This window comes from Stegostoma tigrinum, chromosome 20, assembly GCF_030684315.1.
Source record: "Stegostoma tigrinum isolate sSteTig4 chromosome 20, sSteTig4.hap1, whole genome shotgun sequence".
NCBI lineage: Eukaryota > Metazoa > Chordata > Chondrichthyes > Orectolobiformes > Stegostomatidae > Stegostoma > Stegostoma tigrinum.
The window spans coordinates 33,873,660-33,889,990 of record NC_081373.1 but is presented as its reverse complement, the minus strand read 5'-3'; the positions used below and the strand labels follow the sequence as shown (position 1 = coordinate 33,889,990).

Here is a 16,331-nt window from a genome sequence, read left to right as displayed (position 1 = left end):
TGTCTTTATATCTCAGTAAATCCATTCTGGTGAAAGCAAGCAGGGCCTATCAATGCAAATTCAATGCATCAAAATTCTCCTCATCAAAACAATGTATTTTCTACTTCTGCAGTCACATCTGAATCACTTCAACCTGTATCTTCCTCAGCTCCCACTTCCAATAAACACTGTGATGCAGGCCATATAGTTTATTGTGCTTATGTCAACACATTGGTAAAGCTATCAACTTAACCCCAGAGCTTTGCTGTTTCTGCATATATCCTTCATATATTTATTAAACACTCTTTTGAATTTATAATTGAATATGCTTTCACTATTCCTTCAGCCAGGAACCTCTTCTGCTACAGTAATATCAGTATTTACTTTATCTTCCCCAATTACCTCCAGCTTTCCATTGCAACATTGTTTACGCCTTTATAAGAAAAAGAACATTCTGTTTGCCTTTTATATAAGATACTAATCTATTTTTATCCTTTTTCTTTCTGCCTAATTTTTTTTTACGATATCCTCTGCACCCTCATTTTAGTTCTCTGTTGTATTATGACCCCATTGGTTGTGAAAGAAAATAAACATGTTATAACCAATACAATCAGTTTTTCTTACAAAAAATTGTTAAATTATATTTTTTCATTGCTATAAAGTAATTAGAACTCAGAAGTTATTTTTGTTTTGTTGATTATGATGTGGAAACATTTTTTGATAATAGTGAAGAAAAGAATAGAAAATAGCCAGTTTGAAAGGAGAAACCCACAGAGATCTAATAAATGAGGAAGTAGAAAACAGATGAAGAGCCCAACATAGATGGCCAAGTTGACAGGAGTGTGGTTAAAATGTAAATGACAGACTCTAAGTTCACATCTGACACAATTTTATTATATATAAATATGCTGCTGCTTTTGGAAGGAATGTAAATTTGGTTTGAGTATGGTGGTTTCTATTTCCTTGATTTATAATACGTTTCACAAACAACATATGTAATTATCGAAGTATTACTGGAAGCTTACTTAGCCATATTTCCACTTGCTTGTCAAGACATTTTTGAGTAAATTATGTTATAAAAATGGCAATTACCAGAAAAAATTATTCTGTGGTAGAATGTTAAATGGTCAATTAAGAGGATGACACATTTCATTCCGAAGCTTACAGCTGTTTCTTTTGGCGAAATAATTACAGAATGTAACAGCTTATCAAAAATGAAAAGGAAACAGCACATCTTTCAGGCAATGGAAATAGTCTAGTATTTATCTATGCTTGAACTATTCTTTGTAGTAGTGATATAACTTAGCTACTGTGAAGTATTTTATATAGTTTCCCACATATCAATACATCTTACATAAATCTTTCCATCAAAATATTGAACAAATTCTCTCTGCTTGGGAAGTGTATTTGAACATAAAATGCAATTGTGATGAAGTCAGTCAATACTTTGCTGCAAGTTTGATTGGAGCTTCCTCTTTTTTGGAATTTTTCTGTCATTGAGGTCTGGCTGGAACACAAGCAACACATGGAACAATTATTAACAAAAGCAAATCAATTTGTATTTTAATGTGGATGACTAAAACATGAATTTCACAACAAAAGAACAGTGATGCTTTGACTCCCCATTGCTGTTAATAATCGGCATTTTTAATAAGAAAAGAAATCCTATAATGCTAACGCTAAAAGGTGATTTATGCACCCTGAGCAATGGGGATATGGTTGTTCAGTGTACTAGGGAAAACCAGAAGACATTGCCAACAGATTCCCTGCCCATAAGCTAAATCAATTAACAAGCATTGTTTCCAGTTGGGCAAGGTACAGTCAATTCAAGGTAACTCCAGGCTCTGCTGGTGGGAGACCAATCTGGTATTGGTTTGACACAAGATTCCTTCCTTTCTCAACCCATTATCAGATTGGAGAAGGGTTGGAGATTAAATGCCAAGACAAGGTTATAGTGAAGCCTCTGGAGACAGATTGGAGATCGAGGCCTGGTGGAAGGGAAATAATGGGAGGTCTTGTTGGGAAATGAAGGGTACTGAAGGCTTGGTAAGGTAAGATCATGAGGAAATCAGCAGGATTGGGGTAGGAGGAGGAATTCTGATCATGGAGACTTGGCCAGGTAGGCATGCCAAGGATTCTCCAGCATCTGCAGTTCCCATTATCTCGGGTAAGTAGAAAAGCTTTTATTTAGCTGCTGGTCCAAGGCCTGACCAACCAGAGTTAAACTGAACATTGGCGGTAAAAAAAATGAGGCATAAAATCTTATAATACTTGCTGACCCAGGATGAGGTTGGTTGCCTATTCCTTTATAACCAGAAGTGGTTGATTTGTATTTGGGATACAGACTTTTAGCAATGTAACGTCCCAATTGACACAAACTTGCCCATTTTGATAGGGTTGGAAATTTCCCACATTCCTCAGTTTCGGTTAGCATCAATAAGCATTTTATCAGTTACTTACTATAATAGCTTGAGGAATATTTGCCCTCTGATATAAATATTGATATCTGGGTATCTCAATGTCAGTTATTACATCTTCATCATTTATCATCTGAAATGAAAGAAGAAAATTTTATAAAATTATCAAACTCCCATTGCCAGGAATTGAAATACTGAAAATCTTTAAGAAATAAATGGAGTATTTTATTTTAATGGGGCAGAATGAAGGAATTAAAGATCTTGATATGCTAGCACATGAATCACAAAATATTAGTTCCAAGTATGGCGAATGATGAGGAAGGCAAATGGGATGTTTATGTTTAATGCCCAGAGAATGGAATATAAAAGGGAAATTTTATTGCAGCTGTACTAGAGCTTCATTGAGACCTCATTTGGAGTATGGTGTTGGTCTCCCTATCGATAAAAAGTGATACAATTGTGTTGGAAGCATCTCAGACGGGATTCACCTGTCTCATTCATGGGATGAAGGGCTTATTTTATGAGGAAAGGTTGAAAATATTAGAACTTTACCCATTGGAATTTAGAAGAATGAGAAGTGCTGTTATTGAACATTAATGTTCCGTAGTCGTCTTGATGGGGTGGATCCTGAGAGAATGTTTTCTTTTGCAGTGAGGTTAGAACCAAGGAACACAGTTTAAATTTAGGAGATGTCCCTTGTAAGATGGAGATGAGGAGAAATATTTTCCCTCAAAGCCACATTATTGGAATTTTCTGACCCAGAAATTAGTGGAGGCTGAATCATTGAATTTATTCAAGGCGGGATAAGGTAGATTGCTGATAGCTAAGGGATCCAAAGGTTACGAAGGGCAGACAAGAAATTGGAGTTGAGACCACACCTAGATTTAATTGCAGAACAGGCTCAAAGAACCAAGTGGCATACTTCTCATCCAAACCAGTGCATTTTTATATTCCTGAAGTCCTACAGCTAAAAACTGCAAATTTTCAGCTGAATTAGTAGAGGGTAACATAGAACAGGAGGAGGCCATTCAGCCCTTCGAGCCTGTTCCACCATTCATTACAATCCTGGCTAGTCATCCAACTCAATAGTTTAATCCTACTTTCTCCCCATAACCTCTGATCCCATTCGCCCCAAATGTTATATCTAGCCACCTCTTGAATATATTCAATCTTTTGGCATCAACTACTTCCTGTGGTAATGAGTTCCAGATGCTCACCGCTCTTTGAGTGAAGAAATGTCTCCTCATCTCCGTACGAGATCGTCCACCCCGAAACGTCAGACTATGACTCCTGGTTCTGGACACACCCACCATTGGGAACATCCTCCCTACATCTACCCTGTCCAGTCCTGTTAGAATTTTATAAGTCCCTATGAGATCCCCTTTCATTCATCTGAACTCCAGTGAAAATAATCATAACCTAGTCAATCTCTCCTCATGTGTCAGTCCTGCCTTTCCTGGAAACAACCTGGTAAACCCTCACTGCACTCCCTTGAGATCAAGAGCATCCTTCTTCAGAACAAGGGACGAAAACTGCACACAATATTCTAGGTGTGACCTCAACAAGGCTCTGTTTAGCGGCAACAACACATCCCTGCTCCAGTACTCAAAACCTCTCGCAATGAAGGCCAACATGCCATTTGCCTTCTTTATCACCTGCTGCACCTGCATGCTTACCTTCAGTGACTGATGCAAAATGTCACCCAGGTCCCACTGCACACTCCCATCTCCCAATTTACAACCTTTCAGATAGTAAGCTGCCTTCTTGTTTTTGCTTCCAAAGTGGATATCCTCACATTTATCTAAATTATACAGCATCTGCCATTGATTTGCCCAGTCATCCAACCTGTCAAGATCATGCTGAAGGATCTCTACATCCTTGTCACAGTTCACCCTCCCACCCAACTTGATGCCATCTGCAAACTTTGAGGTGTTACACTTTGTTCCCTCATTCAAATCATTGATATGTATATTGTGAATAGCTGGTGTTCCAGCACCGATGCCTGTGGAATCCCACTAGTTACTGTCTGCCATTTGAAAATGACCCATTAATTCCTATTCTTTGTTTTCTGTCTGCCAAACAGTTTTCTATCCATCTCAATACACTTCCCCTAATCCCCGAATGGATACGCTGTTTGGTACAATATGCTAATCTTTGGATGTAAATACACCAAACATCCTCAGATATTACCTTCCAAATGCACGACCACTTCCATCTAGAAGGACAAGGACAGTAGATACATGGCAACACCAGGACCTGCAAGCTATCACTGTTCTGATTTGGAAATATATCGCCATTCATTTACTGGGTCAAAATCCTGGAATTTCCTCTGTAATGGCATTATTGGTCAACCTACAGGATATGGACTGCAATGCTTCAAGGAAGTTGTTCACCACTATCTTTTCATGAGCAACTAGAGATGGGCAATAAATGCTGGCCAAGCAGTGATGCCCCTGTCCCATGAATGAATAAAAAAGAACATACCTGGCATCACAACTGCAATGAAAGTCATTCACTGCACTACTATTGGTATAATAAGCAGAACATCATTTTGGCTTGACACAGCATCCTGTTAGTGGGGAGTGATCTATCAGAGTAGCCATTTAGCCTCCTGGATGGCACTGCACCCTATTTCAAAATCAAGCATTCTCGCCTCATACAGGGTTGTTGTTGGGTTTTCCCTTACACTAGTATTTTTGTGAATTACTCTGATGAGTGCAAGTGAAAGGTTTCAACAAAACACATTTCCTTTCAGCACCACCCACTGCCAAACAATTATTTGTGGTTTGGGCTTGTGCAACTGTCTATGATTTCGATGATTGGTACTTGCAAATGTACATCTGAGGATTGCAGACAGAAACTTGACTGAGATCATCTCCTATGGTTCACTGACCAGTAAACAATTCACTTTTTTGAGTTGCACACAATGAGAACATGAGTGTGTTAACATCAAGTTAGGTTCTTGTGAAGATTTGTAGCTGGGGTTGTTGGCTTGCTCATCGAGCTAGCTGGTTATATACAGATGTTTTGTCACCTTGCTAGGTACCATCATCAGTGCAGCCTCCGATGAAGCGATGTTGTTCTACTTCACTTGGTATTTATATGATCCTGCCTGTTAGGTTGGGTTGTGTCATTTCCGCTACTGTTCTGCATGGGTTTGTATTTGAGGTCTAATTCCACAAGTTTGTTGATTGCATTATGGGTAGAAAACCAGGCCTCTTCCAGCTACAAATACCAGCTAGCAGCAAAACAACCTGATGAACTTTCCTTCATCACAGTGCACTCGGACAATGAAGGCCCATCGTTTTAGCTGGGACAACGTGACCATCCTAGCTCAAGCCAAACACAGATACACATGGTAGTCCCTTAAGGCCTGGTTTTCAATCCATAAATCCTTACGTCTGTGGTCAGCAAGGTTTTGGAAAGAATTCTGAGGGATAGCATTTATGACTATTTGGAAAAGCATAGCGTGATTAAAGGGAGTCAGCATGGCTTTGTGAGAGGCAGGTCATGCCTCACAAATCTTATTGAGTTCTTTGAGGAGGTCACGAGACAGGTTGACAAGGGTCGAGCAGTGGATGTGGTGTACATGGACTTCAGCAAGGCATTTGATAAGGTTCCCCACGGCAGGCTCATTCATAAAGTCAGGAGGTATGGGATACAGGGTGATTTGACTGTCTGGATTCAGAATTGGTTGGCTGACAGGAGGCAGAGAGTGGTTGTAGATGGTAAGTATTCTGCCTGGAGGTTACTGCTGAGTGGTGTTCCGCAGGGCTCTGTTCTTGGGCCTCTGCTGTTTGTAGTTTTTATAAATGACTTGGATGAGGAGGTTGAGGGGTGGGTTAGTATGTTTGCTGATGACACAAAGGTTGGAGGTGCCGTTGATAGTATCGAGGGCTATTGCAGGCTTCAGCAAGTCATTGACAGTATGCAGAGCTGGGCTGAGAAATGGCAGATGGAGTTCAACCTGGATAAATGCGAGGTGATGCATTTTGGAAGGTCGAACTTAAATGCTGAATATAGGATTAAACGCAGGATTCTCGGCAGTGTGGAGGAACAGCGGGATCTTGGTGTTCAAGTGCATAGCTCCCTCAAAGTTGCCACACAAGTGGATAAGGTTGTTAAGAAAGCATATGGTGTTTTGGCTTTCATTAACAGGAGGATCAAGTTTAAGAGCTGCGAGGTTATGCTGCAGCTCTACAAAACCCTGGTGAGACCCACACTTGGAATATTGTGTCCAGTTCTGGTCGCCCTATTATAGGAAAGATGTGGAGGCTTTGGAGAGGGTGCAAAGGAGGTTTACCAGGATGATGCCTGGACTGGAGGGCTTGTCTTTTGAGGAGAGGTTGACTGAGCTCGGACTTTTCTCTCTGGAGAGAAGGAGGAAGAGATGTGACCTGATCGAGGTGTACAAGGTAATGAGAGGCATGGATAGAGTCGATAGCCAGAGACTTTTCCCCAGGGCAGGATTGACTGCCATTAGGAGTCATAGTTTTAAGGTGTTAGGAGGAAGGTATAGAGGAGACGTCAGAGGGAGGTTCTTCACCCAGAGAGTTGTGAGCGCATGGAATAGTTTGCCAGTGGTAGTCGTGGAAGCAGAGTCATCAGTGACGTTTAAGCGACTGCTGGACATGCACATGGACAGCAGTGAATTGAGGGGAATGTAGGTTAGGTTATTTTATTTTTGAATTAGGATTATTCTACAGCACAACATCGTGGGCCGAAGGGCCTGTACTGTGCTGTACTTTTCTATGTTCAATGTTCTAATGCAATCAACAAACATGTGGAATAATATACAAACTCATGCAGAACAGACCCATAAATGACACAATCCAACTTAACAGGCAGGATCATATAAATACCGAATGGAATAGAACAACATTGCTTCTTTGGAGGCCGCACCAATAATGTTACCTAGCATGGTGACAACATGTCTGTACAATAACCAGTCAGCTCGGCGAGCAAGCCAACAACCTTTCTGTTTGTAAGCAATATAACAGATAACAATGACATTAAATCTGGGTCTTACCTCTAAATAAGCATCCATACTTACGGCACTCCTTTTTCCTCCAGGCAGCCATCCATGAGACCAGTGCTGAGAGATACACCCATGAGCAATAAACATTACTGCTATCAGAAAATGGATGGAAATTATTTTGGTAACTTCCATTGAAATGAAGAGAAAAATATTTCAGGTAAAGTAGAGGTATATCTATAAAATAAGTGAAGAAAAGTAAATTACGCAAAACAAATCTATTCCTTATTTAGTACCAAAGCAATAATGTTCTAGGCAAGAGAAGTCTTCATTCAGAGTTCCTACTCATCAGCTTGAAAATAGAATTTTCGGTTGTGGCACTTGAATATATAGCACATTAACATGGTATGGTTAATCAACAACAGAGGGATTTCATTTTTTTAAAATCTAATCCTAAAACCAATATATAATCCTGAAAAAATTCCTTGGTGTATAAAATGGCACTTTAAGTTAAAACCCTAAAGTGAGCTTTAAAGCTTACAATTCACTTAACCACTTTACTGGGCACTTACTACAATTTTGTTCAATCTTCACTTCGTCAAAAGTCAAAGGTATTATTTTTATTCAGTAACTTTGGTCTTTATTATGGAACAACACTATCCAAAGGGGTCCAATATTAGGTACCTGCCACACTCACCAATTTGTTTTCTTGAAATTTGCACCTTTGCATATTGCATATTTTACATTAGTGGTTCCTAAACTGTGGTATGTGTACCTCTGGGAATATGTGAGACAACTCTGGGGATAATGCCAGAGAGATTGTGTGACAGTGGTGGATTCTTTTGAGGTAGTTGGGCATATTCTCTGGCATCCAAAGAATGTTGTTCCTTTGAGGCCCTAAAATAAATGATAGGTCTCATTTAAAAGTATAAGAAATTCCAAATGTCAATGTGCAAGGTTATCCTTTTGACCAGTAGCCACGTTTTTAAAATATCTGTTTTCTGTGTTAAAAGTATATTGATTATCAGTGGATTGTCTTCAAGGCATTCTTCAACAAAATAAAGATTTTGCACTGTGATTTACACAAAACACAGGACAGATTAATGCAACCAATTATCAACAAATATGCAGCCTTTCGGTCTAAACCATTGGCGAATTAAATCATTCCTAACAACAATGCATCCACTTTCAAAAATGAGGAACTCACAGTTCATTGGTGAGTACTCTAATTCATAGCATTGCCCAGATCGATCCTTGGGTTTTCCTTCCAGAAGGGTGTAATCACTACCTTCTTCTCTCAGCTGCTGTTTGCCTGAGAAACTACCTCTCATCTAAGGATAACTTCAGTGCATAGGTTCAACATCCAATCTGTGAACACTGCTTCGGCCACCTAATGATCAAAGTTTTTGATGACTGTAACATCTGTGCTGATACCAAGAATTTTGTGTATAAGGCACCTATCCTTCACACTCTTCAATACAGCTTTGAAACCTGGGCTACATATAGATGCCACTTCAACACCCTTGGGATGTACCATCAATGTTGTTTGAGATGGATTCTCCTTATCAACTGAGAGGACAGGCTTACTAAGATCAGCATCCTCAAAGCAGCAGTAGCAACAGGATAGAGGCCTTGATCATCCAGAACCAACTTATTTGGGCCAGCCAAGTGCTTTGAATGCGTGAGTTCCCAATACCGAAGCAAATTGTCTTGACCCACCTCAAGGAAGGCAGTTGAATGAGAGGTCAAAGTGAATGTTTCAAAGACTCCCTGAAGGCTTCCTTCATGAAATGCACATAGACATCAATGCATGGGAGACCCTCATTCAGTTCTTTGAGAACATTCATCAGCAACAGAAAGTACAAAAAAGAAACTGGAGGGGGGAAGGTTCGCAAAAGACACCAAGACCAAGGATCACATCTATCTCCCAGAATCATCTCCAAATGTGTGTTTGGAGTTGCAGTTCTGGGATGAGGCTTGTCAAGGACCCACAGAGCCCATGACCAATGACACAGAATTTCATAACTGACAATCATACGCGTCAGCGAGTGATTGTCTAAAGATGAAATTATAGCAGATTAATGTGATAGGCCATTTTCAAAAAGTCCCTACCTGTTTTATGAAGATAACAGCTAACAGCCTGTAAAATTAATAAATCAGTTATGTTGTTGGAAATTGTCAAATTACAAGAATTACTTGAAACATTTGGGGCTGAATCCTACAGGAAATCAGTGAAGTATAATTTTTGTCAAGTTTCACAGAGGGCTTCTCTCTTTGAGGCCTGGAAGGGTCTAGTAGTGTAGCCAACAACACCAAAACCCACGAGGCTTGTCTGACATTGCCATTTAGATCTGTGTAGAGTCTATAGTTGGGAGAAATGTGCAGGAATGATGTAAGAAGGTTAATGATCATCTCTGCAATGCCAGGGTAAGAATTCGCACCTTTCACCAAATCACACGCTTTACCATTCTCACTATTGCATATATCATCTTCCCTCACTCACACACTGTCTTCCACCACAACCCTCCACCCTCTAATCATGCATGGCCTCTGAAAGTCTAATTATTCACTCAGGATGCTGCCACATTTCCCAACTGCACCAGCATTAACAGCGGTGTCACCCACTTCCATTTCACTCAATCCCTTCCTTTCTCTCAATAAAAAGGCCACTTAAAAGATGCTGACATTTGGCCCTGTTACCTGTGAAGAAAGGATCTTGGCTCTTGCCAATGAGGACTAGGACTAGTCTTGTGGAAAAGAAGAAACATCCATGTATCCGCAACCAGGTAAGAAATATTGACCATTGTTGTGCTACTCTCCCATGATCCTCACTGCGACCGTATTCTTAACATGCCATGGGTTCTAGCTATTGTTTGTGGTGTATTCTCTTTTGTCTCCTGCAGGTACAAGAGGCCTTATCACAGCCTCCATGGTCAAGTGGGAAGGGCCACCCGACACCCCTTCACCACTTCTGTGACAGAAAGTACGGATGCCCCAGAGGGTTCATCGGCTAGGTTGCCGCCAGCACCCTCCACCAGCTTAAATACTGACACCTCGGTGAGTACTTTAGCTCGATTAGAATCAGGAGAACTTGCTGGTGAGCACATTCACTATGACGTTTCCGCAGCTGGCTGAGGAAGAAATGACTCATTACTGGCACTCAGAGGACTGGCTAACCACCAGTGCAGCCTCTGGCAGGAGAGGCCTCTATGGTGTCAGCTGTATTTGGCTTCACTGACATGCACAGCAGTCAATGGAATAGCTGGCGTTCTTCTTGCCACATCTGGAGGTAGTTCATTCTTGTCCTGAAGATATAATAATGCTCCCGTGTCCATCTTAACTAATGCCTTTACTGAATCGCTGCATATTGACTACGCTCCCACACCGGTGCAGCTGACCTCTAACTTTGCAGCCTCAGTTTTTGATGCATGAGAGCCCTTTGTTGCAATTTGTCCTCCTGCTCCCAGGATTGCAGGAATTTTGAATGAATGGGACCAACAGGTGTTCCAGTAAATGGACTGTATGAAAAAGGCAGATATTGATATGAGAAAATGAAATGAGCAGTGTGATTTTCAGTTCTTCCATTGTCCATACCTAGAACTTGATCCATTACATACTGGGTTGTCCCACTTCTATTTCCAATGCTGGCACCACATGTGCTTTTGGAGACATTGAAAAAAAAGGTATGTTTCATGTTTATGATAGACCCTATGTAACAGGCCCTTTGTTATGTGTGCTGCTATCCATAGAACTTAAAACAGTAGAGCACAGGAACAGGCCATTCAACCCATTGTGCCTGTGTGAACTATAATGACATTTTAAACTATTCCAAGTTGCCTGCACATGGTCCATATCGCTCTGCATCCTGCCTGTGCATGCATCTGACTAATTGCTTCTTAAACTTTGCTAATGTATCTGCTTCTATCACCTCCCCCACAGCACATTCCAGGCACCTGATACCTCTCTATTTATTATCAACTGCTGTTCCCTCACAAAAGCTCAATACCTAGCATACTCCCTATCATCTGCAACGCGTGATTATACTTTCCTATTTTTACCATAATGTGTCACAAATAACCATTTCCCCAGATCATCAGATATTTTCTTTATCAACTATTCTTGATTATCCTGAAATATATTATCACACCATTCATCCTATTTCCCCAATCTCTCAAACTATTTGAACACCAATTTGCAAATTATTGCAATCATTATATCCAAAACAAAATAAAACAAAGAACTGCAGATGCTGGAGATCTGAAACAAACAAGAACAGAAATTGCTGGAGAAACTTAGCAGGTCTGGCAGCACGTGTGGATAGAAAACATAATTAATGTTGAGTCCTGTACTCCTCCTTCAGAACTAAAGGTAGCTAGGAAAAGTACCATTTCTGATAAAGACCCACAGTGGTTAGGTGGGAGGGAAGAAGAGAGAGGGAGAGACAGAGGCAGAGACAGAGAGAGAGGAAATGAGAGAGCCACTGTGTCTTCTAAGTGTGAGTTCTTTACGGTTTGTGTGGTCTAGTGTTTGCAAGGGTAGCCAACTTCTGGTCAGACAGAAAGTGTTTTACCACAGAACGTATATTATTATAATACCTAGAATTATACCTAATACCTGAGTGAGTTATCTTAAGAGAAAAGATTAAATAGGCTAGGTTTGTGTGTGCTGAGGTTTATCAGGCTAAGTATTAATGGAAGCAACTTGATTGAAACGTAAAGGATCCTTAAGGGTCCTAAATGGTGAATCTGAAACTAAAGGTCACACATTTAAGGCAGAAATGAGGAAATATTTTTTCTTAGTGTGTTGAGAGTCTTTGCAGTTCTGTTCTCCAAAAGGCAACTGATAATAGACAATAGACAATAGGTGCTGGAGTAGGCCATTCGGCCCTTCGAGCCAGCACCACCATTCGTTATGATCATGGCTGATCATCCACAATCAGTATCCTGTTCCTGCCTTATCCCCATAATTGATTCCACCTTGATTCCACTATCTTTAAGAGCTCTATCTATCTCCTTCTTGAAAGTATCCACAGAGTTGGCCTCCACTGCCTTCTGGGGCAGAGCATTCCATATATCCATCACTCTCTGGGTGAAGAAGTTTTTCCTCAACTCTGTTCTAAATGGCCTACCCCTTATTTTTAAACTGTGTCCTCTGATTCTGGACTCACCCATCAGCGGAAACATGCTTCCTGCCTCCACAGTGTCCAATCCCTTAATAATCTTATACGCCTCAATCAGATCCCCTCTCATCCTTCTAAACTCAAGTGTATACAAGCCCACTTGCTCCAATCTTTCAACATATAATAGTCCCGCCATTCCGGGAATTGACCTCGTGAACCTACGCTGCACTCCCTCAATAGCAAGAATGTCCTTCCTCAAATTTGGAAACCAAGACTGCACACAATACTCCAGGTGCGGTCTCATCAGGGCCCTGTACAGCTGCAGAAGGACCTCTTTGCTCCTATACTCAATTCCTCTTGTTATGAAGGCCGGCATGCTATTAGCTTTCTTCACTGCCTGCTGTACCTGCATGCTTGCTTTCATTGACTGATGTACAGGAACACCTAGATCTCGTTGTGCTTCCCCTTTACCTAACTTGACTGCATTGAGATAGTAATCTGCCTTCCTGGTCTTGCCACCAAAGTGTATAATGATGCAGTCTTTTGCACATTTTTAAGGCCGAGGTAGATAGCTTCCTGAAAAGGGGGTGAAAGGTTGTCAGGGTAGACACTGAAACAGAAGCACATTTGAACTGTGTTAACACTGCTATTTGTGCTTCCCCTTTTCTTAACATTGATTGATTGACCCCATCAACACCCCTCTGCCACGCCCAGGCACTCAAATTCTTCAGAGTTCATTGCTTTTCTGATAAATTTGCACTTCTCTCCCTTCAAATGTGAAGTTAAAAACAACTCATAATGCTGCTATGCTTTGCACATCTTGTATTCTGGTCATCTGGATATAATGTTCAGCAATCCATTAATGCTTTTGATTATTTTCTGAACCTGTACATGATATTTCACCGATCTGTGTACGCAGACACTCCCAAATCTCTTTGGGTGTCCATTTTTTACAGTTTGTCACCACTTAAAAAGTGCCTTGTTCTTTCCTGTTTACCTTTGAAGTGTATGGCAGCACATTGCATAGATTGAAAGCAATTTGTTACACTTTTACCCTGTTTCTTAATCTATCACTAGTTCTTTTAACTCTTGTAACATTATACATGCATCTACATTGGTTATGAAATGTTGTTTTCTTTTTCATCATTTGTGGGCAGCACGGTGGCTCAGTGGTTAGCACTGCATCCTCACAGCGCCAGGGACCTGGGTTCGATTCCAGCCTCGGGTAACTGTCTGTGTGGAGTTTGCACATTCTCGCTGTGTCTGCGTGGGTTTCCTCCCACAGTCCAAAGATGTGTGGGCTAGGTGGATTGGCCATGCTAAATTGCCCATAGTGTTCATGGGTGTGTGGGTTATAGGTGGATGGTTCTGGGTGGGATGCTGCAACGGGCATTGTAGACTTGTTGGGCTGAAGGGCCTGTTTCCACACTGTAGGGAATCTAATCTAATCTAAATTAACAATGAATAAATTGAATAGTGAAGAGCCTAGCACAGACACTTGTGGAATAACCATACATCACAACCTTCCAATTAGAGTATCCATCATTATCTATACACTTTCTTCTTCCAATCCGCCTGTTTCCTAATCAGGTCAATAATTTGTATTCAAACTGTGAACTTCAACTTTAGCTAAATATTCACTTTCAAAGGATTTTATCAAGTGTTGCAAGACTTGTCAGTAAAAGAAAAACAGAAACTTTTGGACATCCCTACTCATATTTGAGTTCTATCAGAGTAGTTTGAATTTTCTTGATTGTTTCGCGTTTCTAGAAATAGTTGTCAAGATTTTGCTGCTGTCCACAACAACAGACTGTGCGATAGTGCATTTTCATCATCATGAAATGAAATCAAAAGTATCAACAGTGCTTTTGTATAGAATACAACTCAGGACTCAAACAATCACTATCATCTCTTCAATCAAGCACCTATATTCAAGCAAAAGTCTCATCCATCAAATTAAGGGTGAGTGGTACAATCAAGCTATTGCTTAAGTTATTTTATAATTTGTATATTTTGTACAATATTATATACTAAATTATTAAATCTGTATGCTGTTAAGGGCTAAATGGGCAGCTGATAGATTTTAAAGGAAGTATGTAATAAATAAAGTTTTGGAACCACCATATTAAACTATGAAATTGTTAGCTGTGATTTTCCCATGATTTGCCTTGAACATATTAGCCGGCAGATGGTGGCAAAAAACTGTTTGGTATCCAAATCAACATGCAGGTGCTGATGCTGCTCCTCAGAGGCTGCTTGGCCTGCTTGTTCACTCAGCTCTACACCTTATCTCCTTTTCCAAAGGCTACTTACAAAGAATAAAATTAGGAGTAACATTATGTCATTTGGCACTTTTCAGTCTCTTCCACCATTGAATAAAATCATGGTTGATCTAATTGTGGTGCCAACTCCACATCAGATAACAAGCATTTAAAAAATACACTATTTCTTCAGGGTTTTCATTGGTCAATTCAAGCATTTGTTGCAAATTACTATATGCCAACCAATGTTGTATCCATCTGTCAGATATTGTTCTCAAAGCTGGGCATGACGTGACGTGACAGCATGAGAATGGAATTACAGGTAGTTTATTTCTTGGATCTGAGAATCTCCAGTTCTTCCAGCACAGCTCCACTGCTCCTCCAGAGGGATTGTAGCAGAAGAGGGTCAAAGATCAGGGACTGGATGTACTGGGTCCTGTCATTCCAGTGATTCTGCACAGCTTTGCAAAGAGCTGAGTCTCTATCTGTCTCATACAAAACCATGGTCATAGAATGGGGGATAGCACAGACAGAGAGAAACTGTTGCTCCAAAGTGTGACTGACACCTATTAGCTAGGCTAGTAAAGAAACCTTAATCCTTCCTTGTGATTGGATTTAAGTACTTTCTTAACCTGTTACCTTTGAAATGAAAGAAATAAAATGTTAAGTACGTAAAGATCAGGGAGCATGGGTACAACTACAAAATATAATTTATCCTTTACCTTCTTGATGTTACATTTTTTTTTATTCCCTGTGAGAAATTTGAAGAAGAATACTGGTAAACCATCTGTCTTTTTTTTAATCTGTCTATGCGAGGAATCATCACTTCAAATCCTTTGGATTTTGTTAAAAACACATGGTGTAACATGCTCTTATTTTGGATTTTACTTGAAACCGTTCACTGAGCTGTTACAATATGATCAATAAGAAGGAATTAGAGATACACTGAACTATGTTAAGTGTTTTGTATGTGTAACGGGATGCAAGAAAATATTGTGTGGCATGCATACTTTCCTATTAACTTGGTTGTAGGAACCAAATTAAAATTAAAAATTAAAATTAAGCCATATTACTTTTGTCTAACTTCAGATCTGAAAGCTTTCGGGCTGTTAGGGCAGTTGTATCTACCATATCCAGTTGGACACCATTATATAGTGTGTGTGTCTGTCTCGACTCACACTGTACACATATCATGGGATTACTTGGAAGGCTAAACATTCATAGTTTCATATTCTAAGGTTTTGGAGTAGATTTCATATTTGAAACTTTGTTGGTCAGCTTTGCATCTTTGAGTAAGTTATATTATAATGAATCAATATTGTTTATTAAATACATCTGATCGATAAATTTTTAAAAAATACAAACCTAATAAACAAAGGGAATATAATTGGCCATTTTGGTCATTGGAAAATTATTTAAATATACATTGGAACCAGTGGAGCACTGAGACTAGAGAGAGATACTATATTCCTTTAAACTCAGTCATAAATTTAATAAATAGTTCAGCTCCAGACTTACTTCATGCCCGTACCTGGAGGGATCGGTCATTTGATCAATTGCCCAAAAGATAGAATACAGTT

The 16,331-nt window shown here is 40.0% G+C and overlaps 1 protein-coding gene and 1 long non-coding RNA gene across 2 annotated transcripts in view; one reads left to right on the top strand and one right to left on the bottom strand.

Annotated features, from left to right (window-relative positions):
* The window catches only part of LOC125461810 (uncharacterized), a 35,506-nt gene that overhangs the window by 11,069 nt on the left and 8,106 nt on the right, over positions 1-16,331 (top strand). The window contains exons 2-5 of the long non-coding RNA XR_007249554.2: positions 7,470-7,591; positions 10,037-10,157; positions 10,275-10,428; positions 14,261-14,452. This is a non-coding gene — a long non-coding RNA (uncharacterized LOC125461810). The remainder of the gene's footprint in view (positions 1-7,469; positions 7,592-10,036; positions 10,158-10,274; positions 10,429-14,260; positions 14,453-16,331) is intronic.
* Positions 852-7,769, bottom strand: gnrh3 (gonadotropin-releasing hormone 3). Its single transcript, XM_048551033.2, has 3 exons — positions 7,426-7,769; positions 2,440-2,529; positions 852-1,486 (listed from the first exon to the last, which is right to left on the bottom strand). The coding sequence occupies exons 1-3, from the start codon at positions 7,564-7,566 to the stop codon at positions 1,415-1,417; spliced, it is 303 nt and encodes a 100-aa protein (XP_048406990.1). The 5' UTR covers positions 7,567-7,769; the 3' UTR covers positions 852-1,414.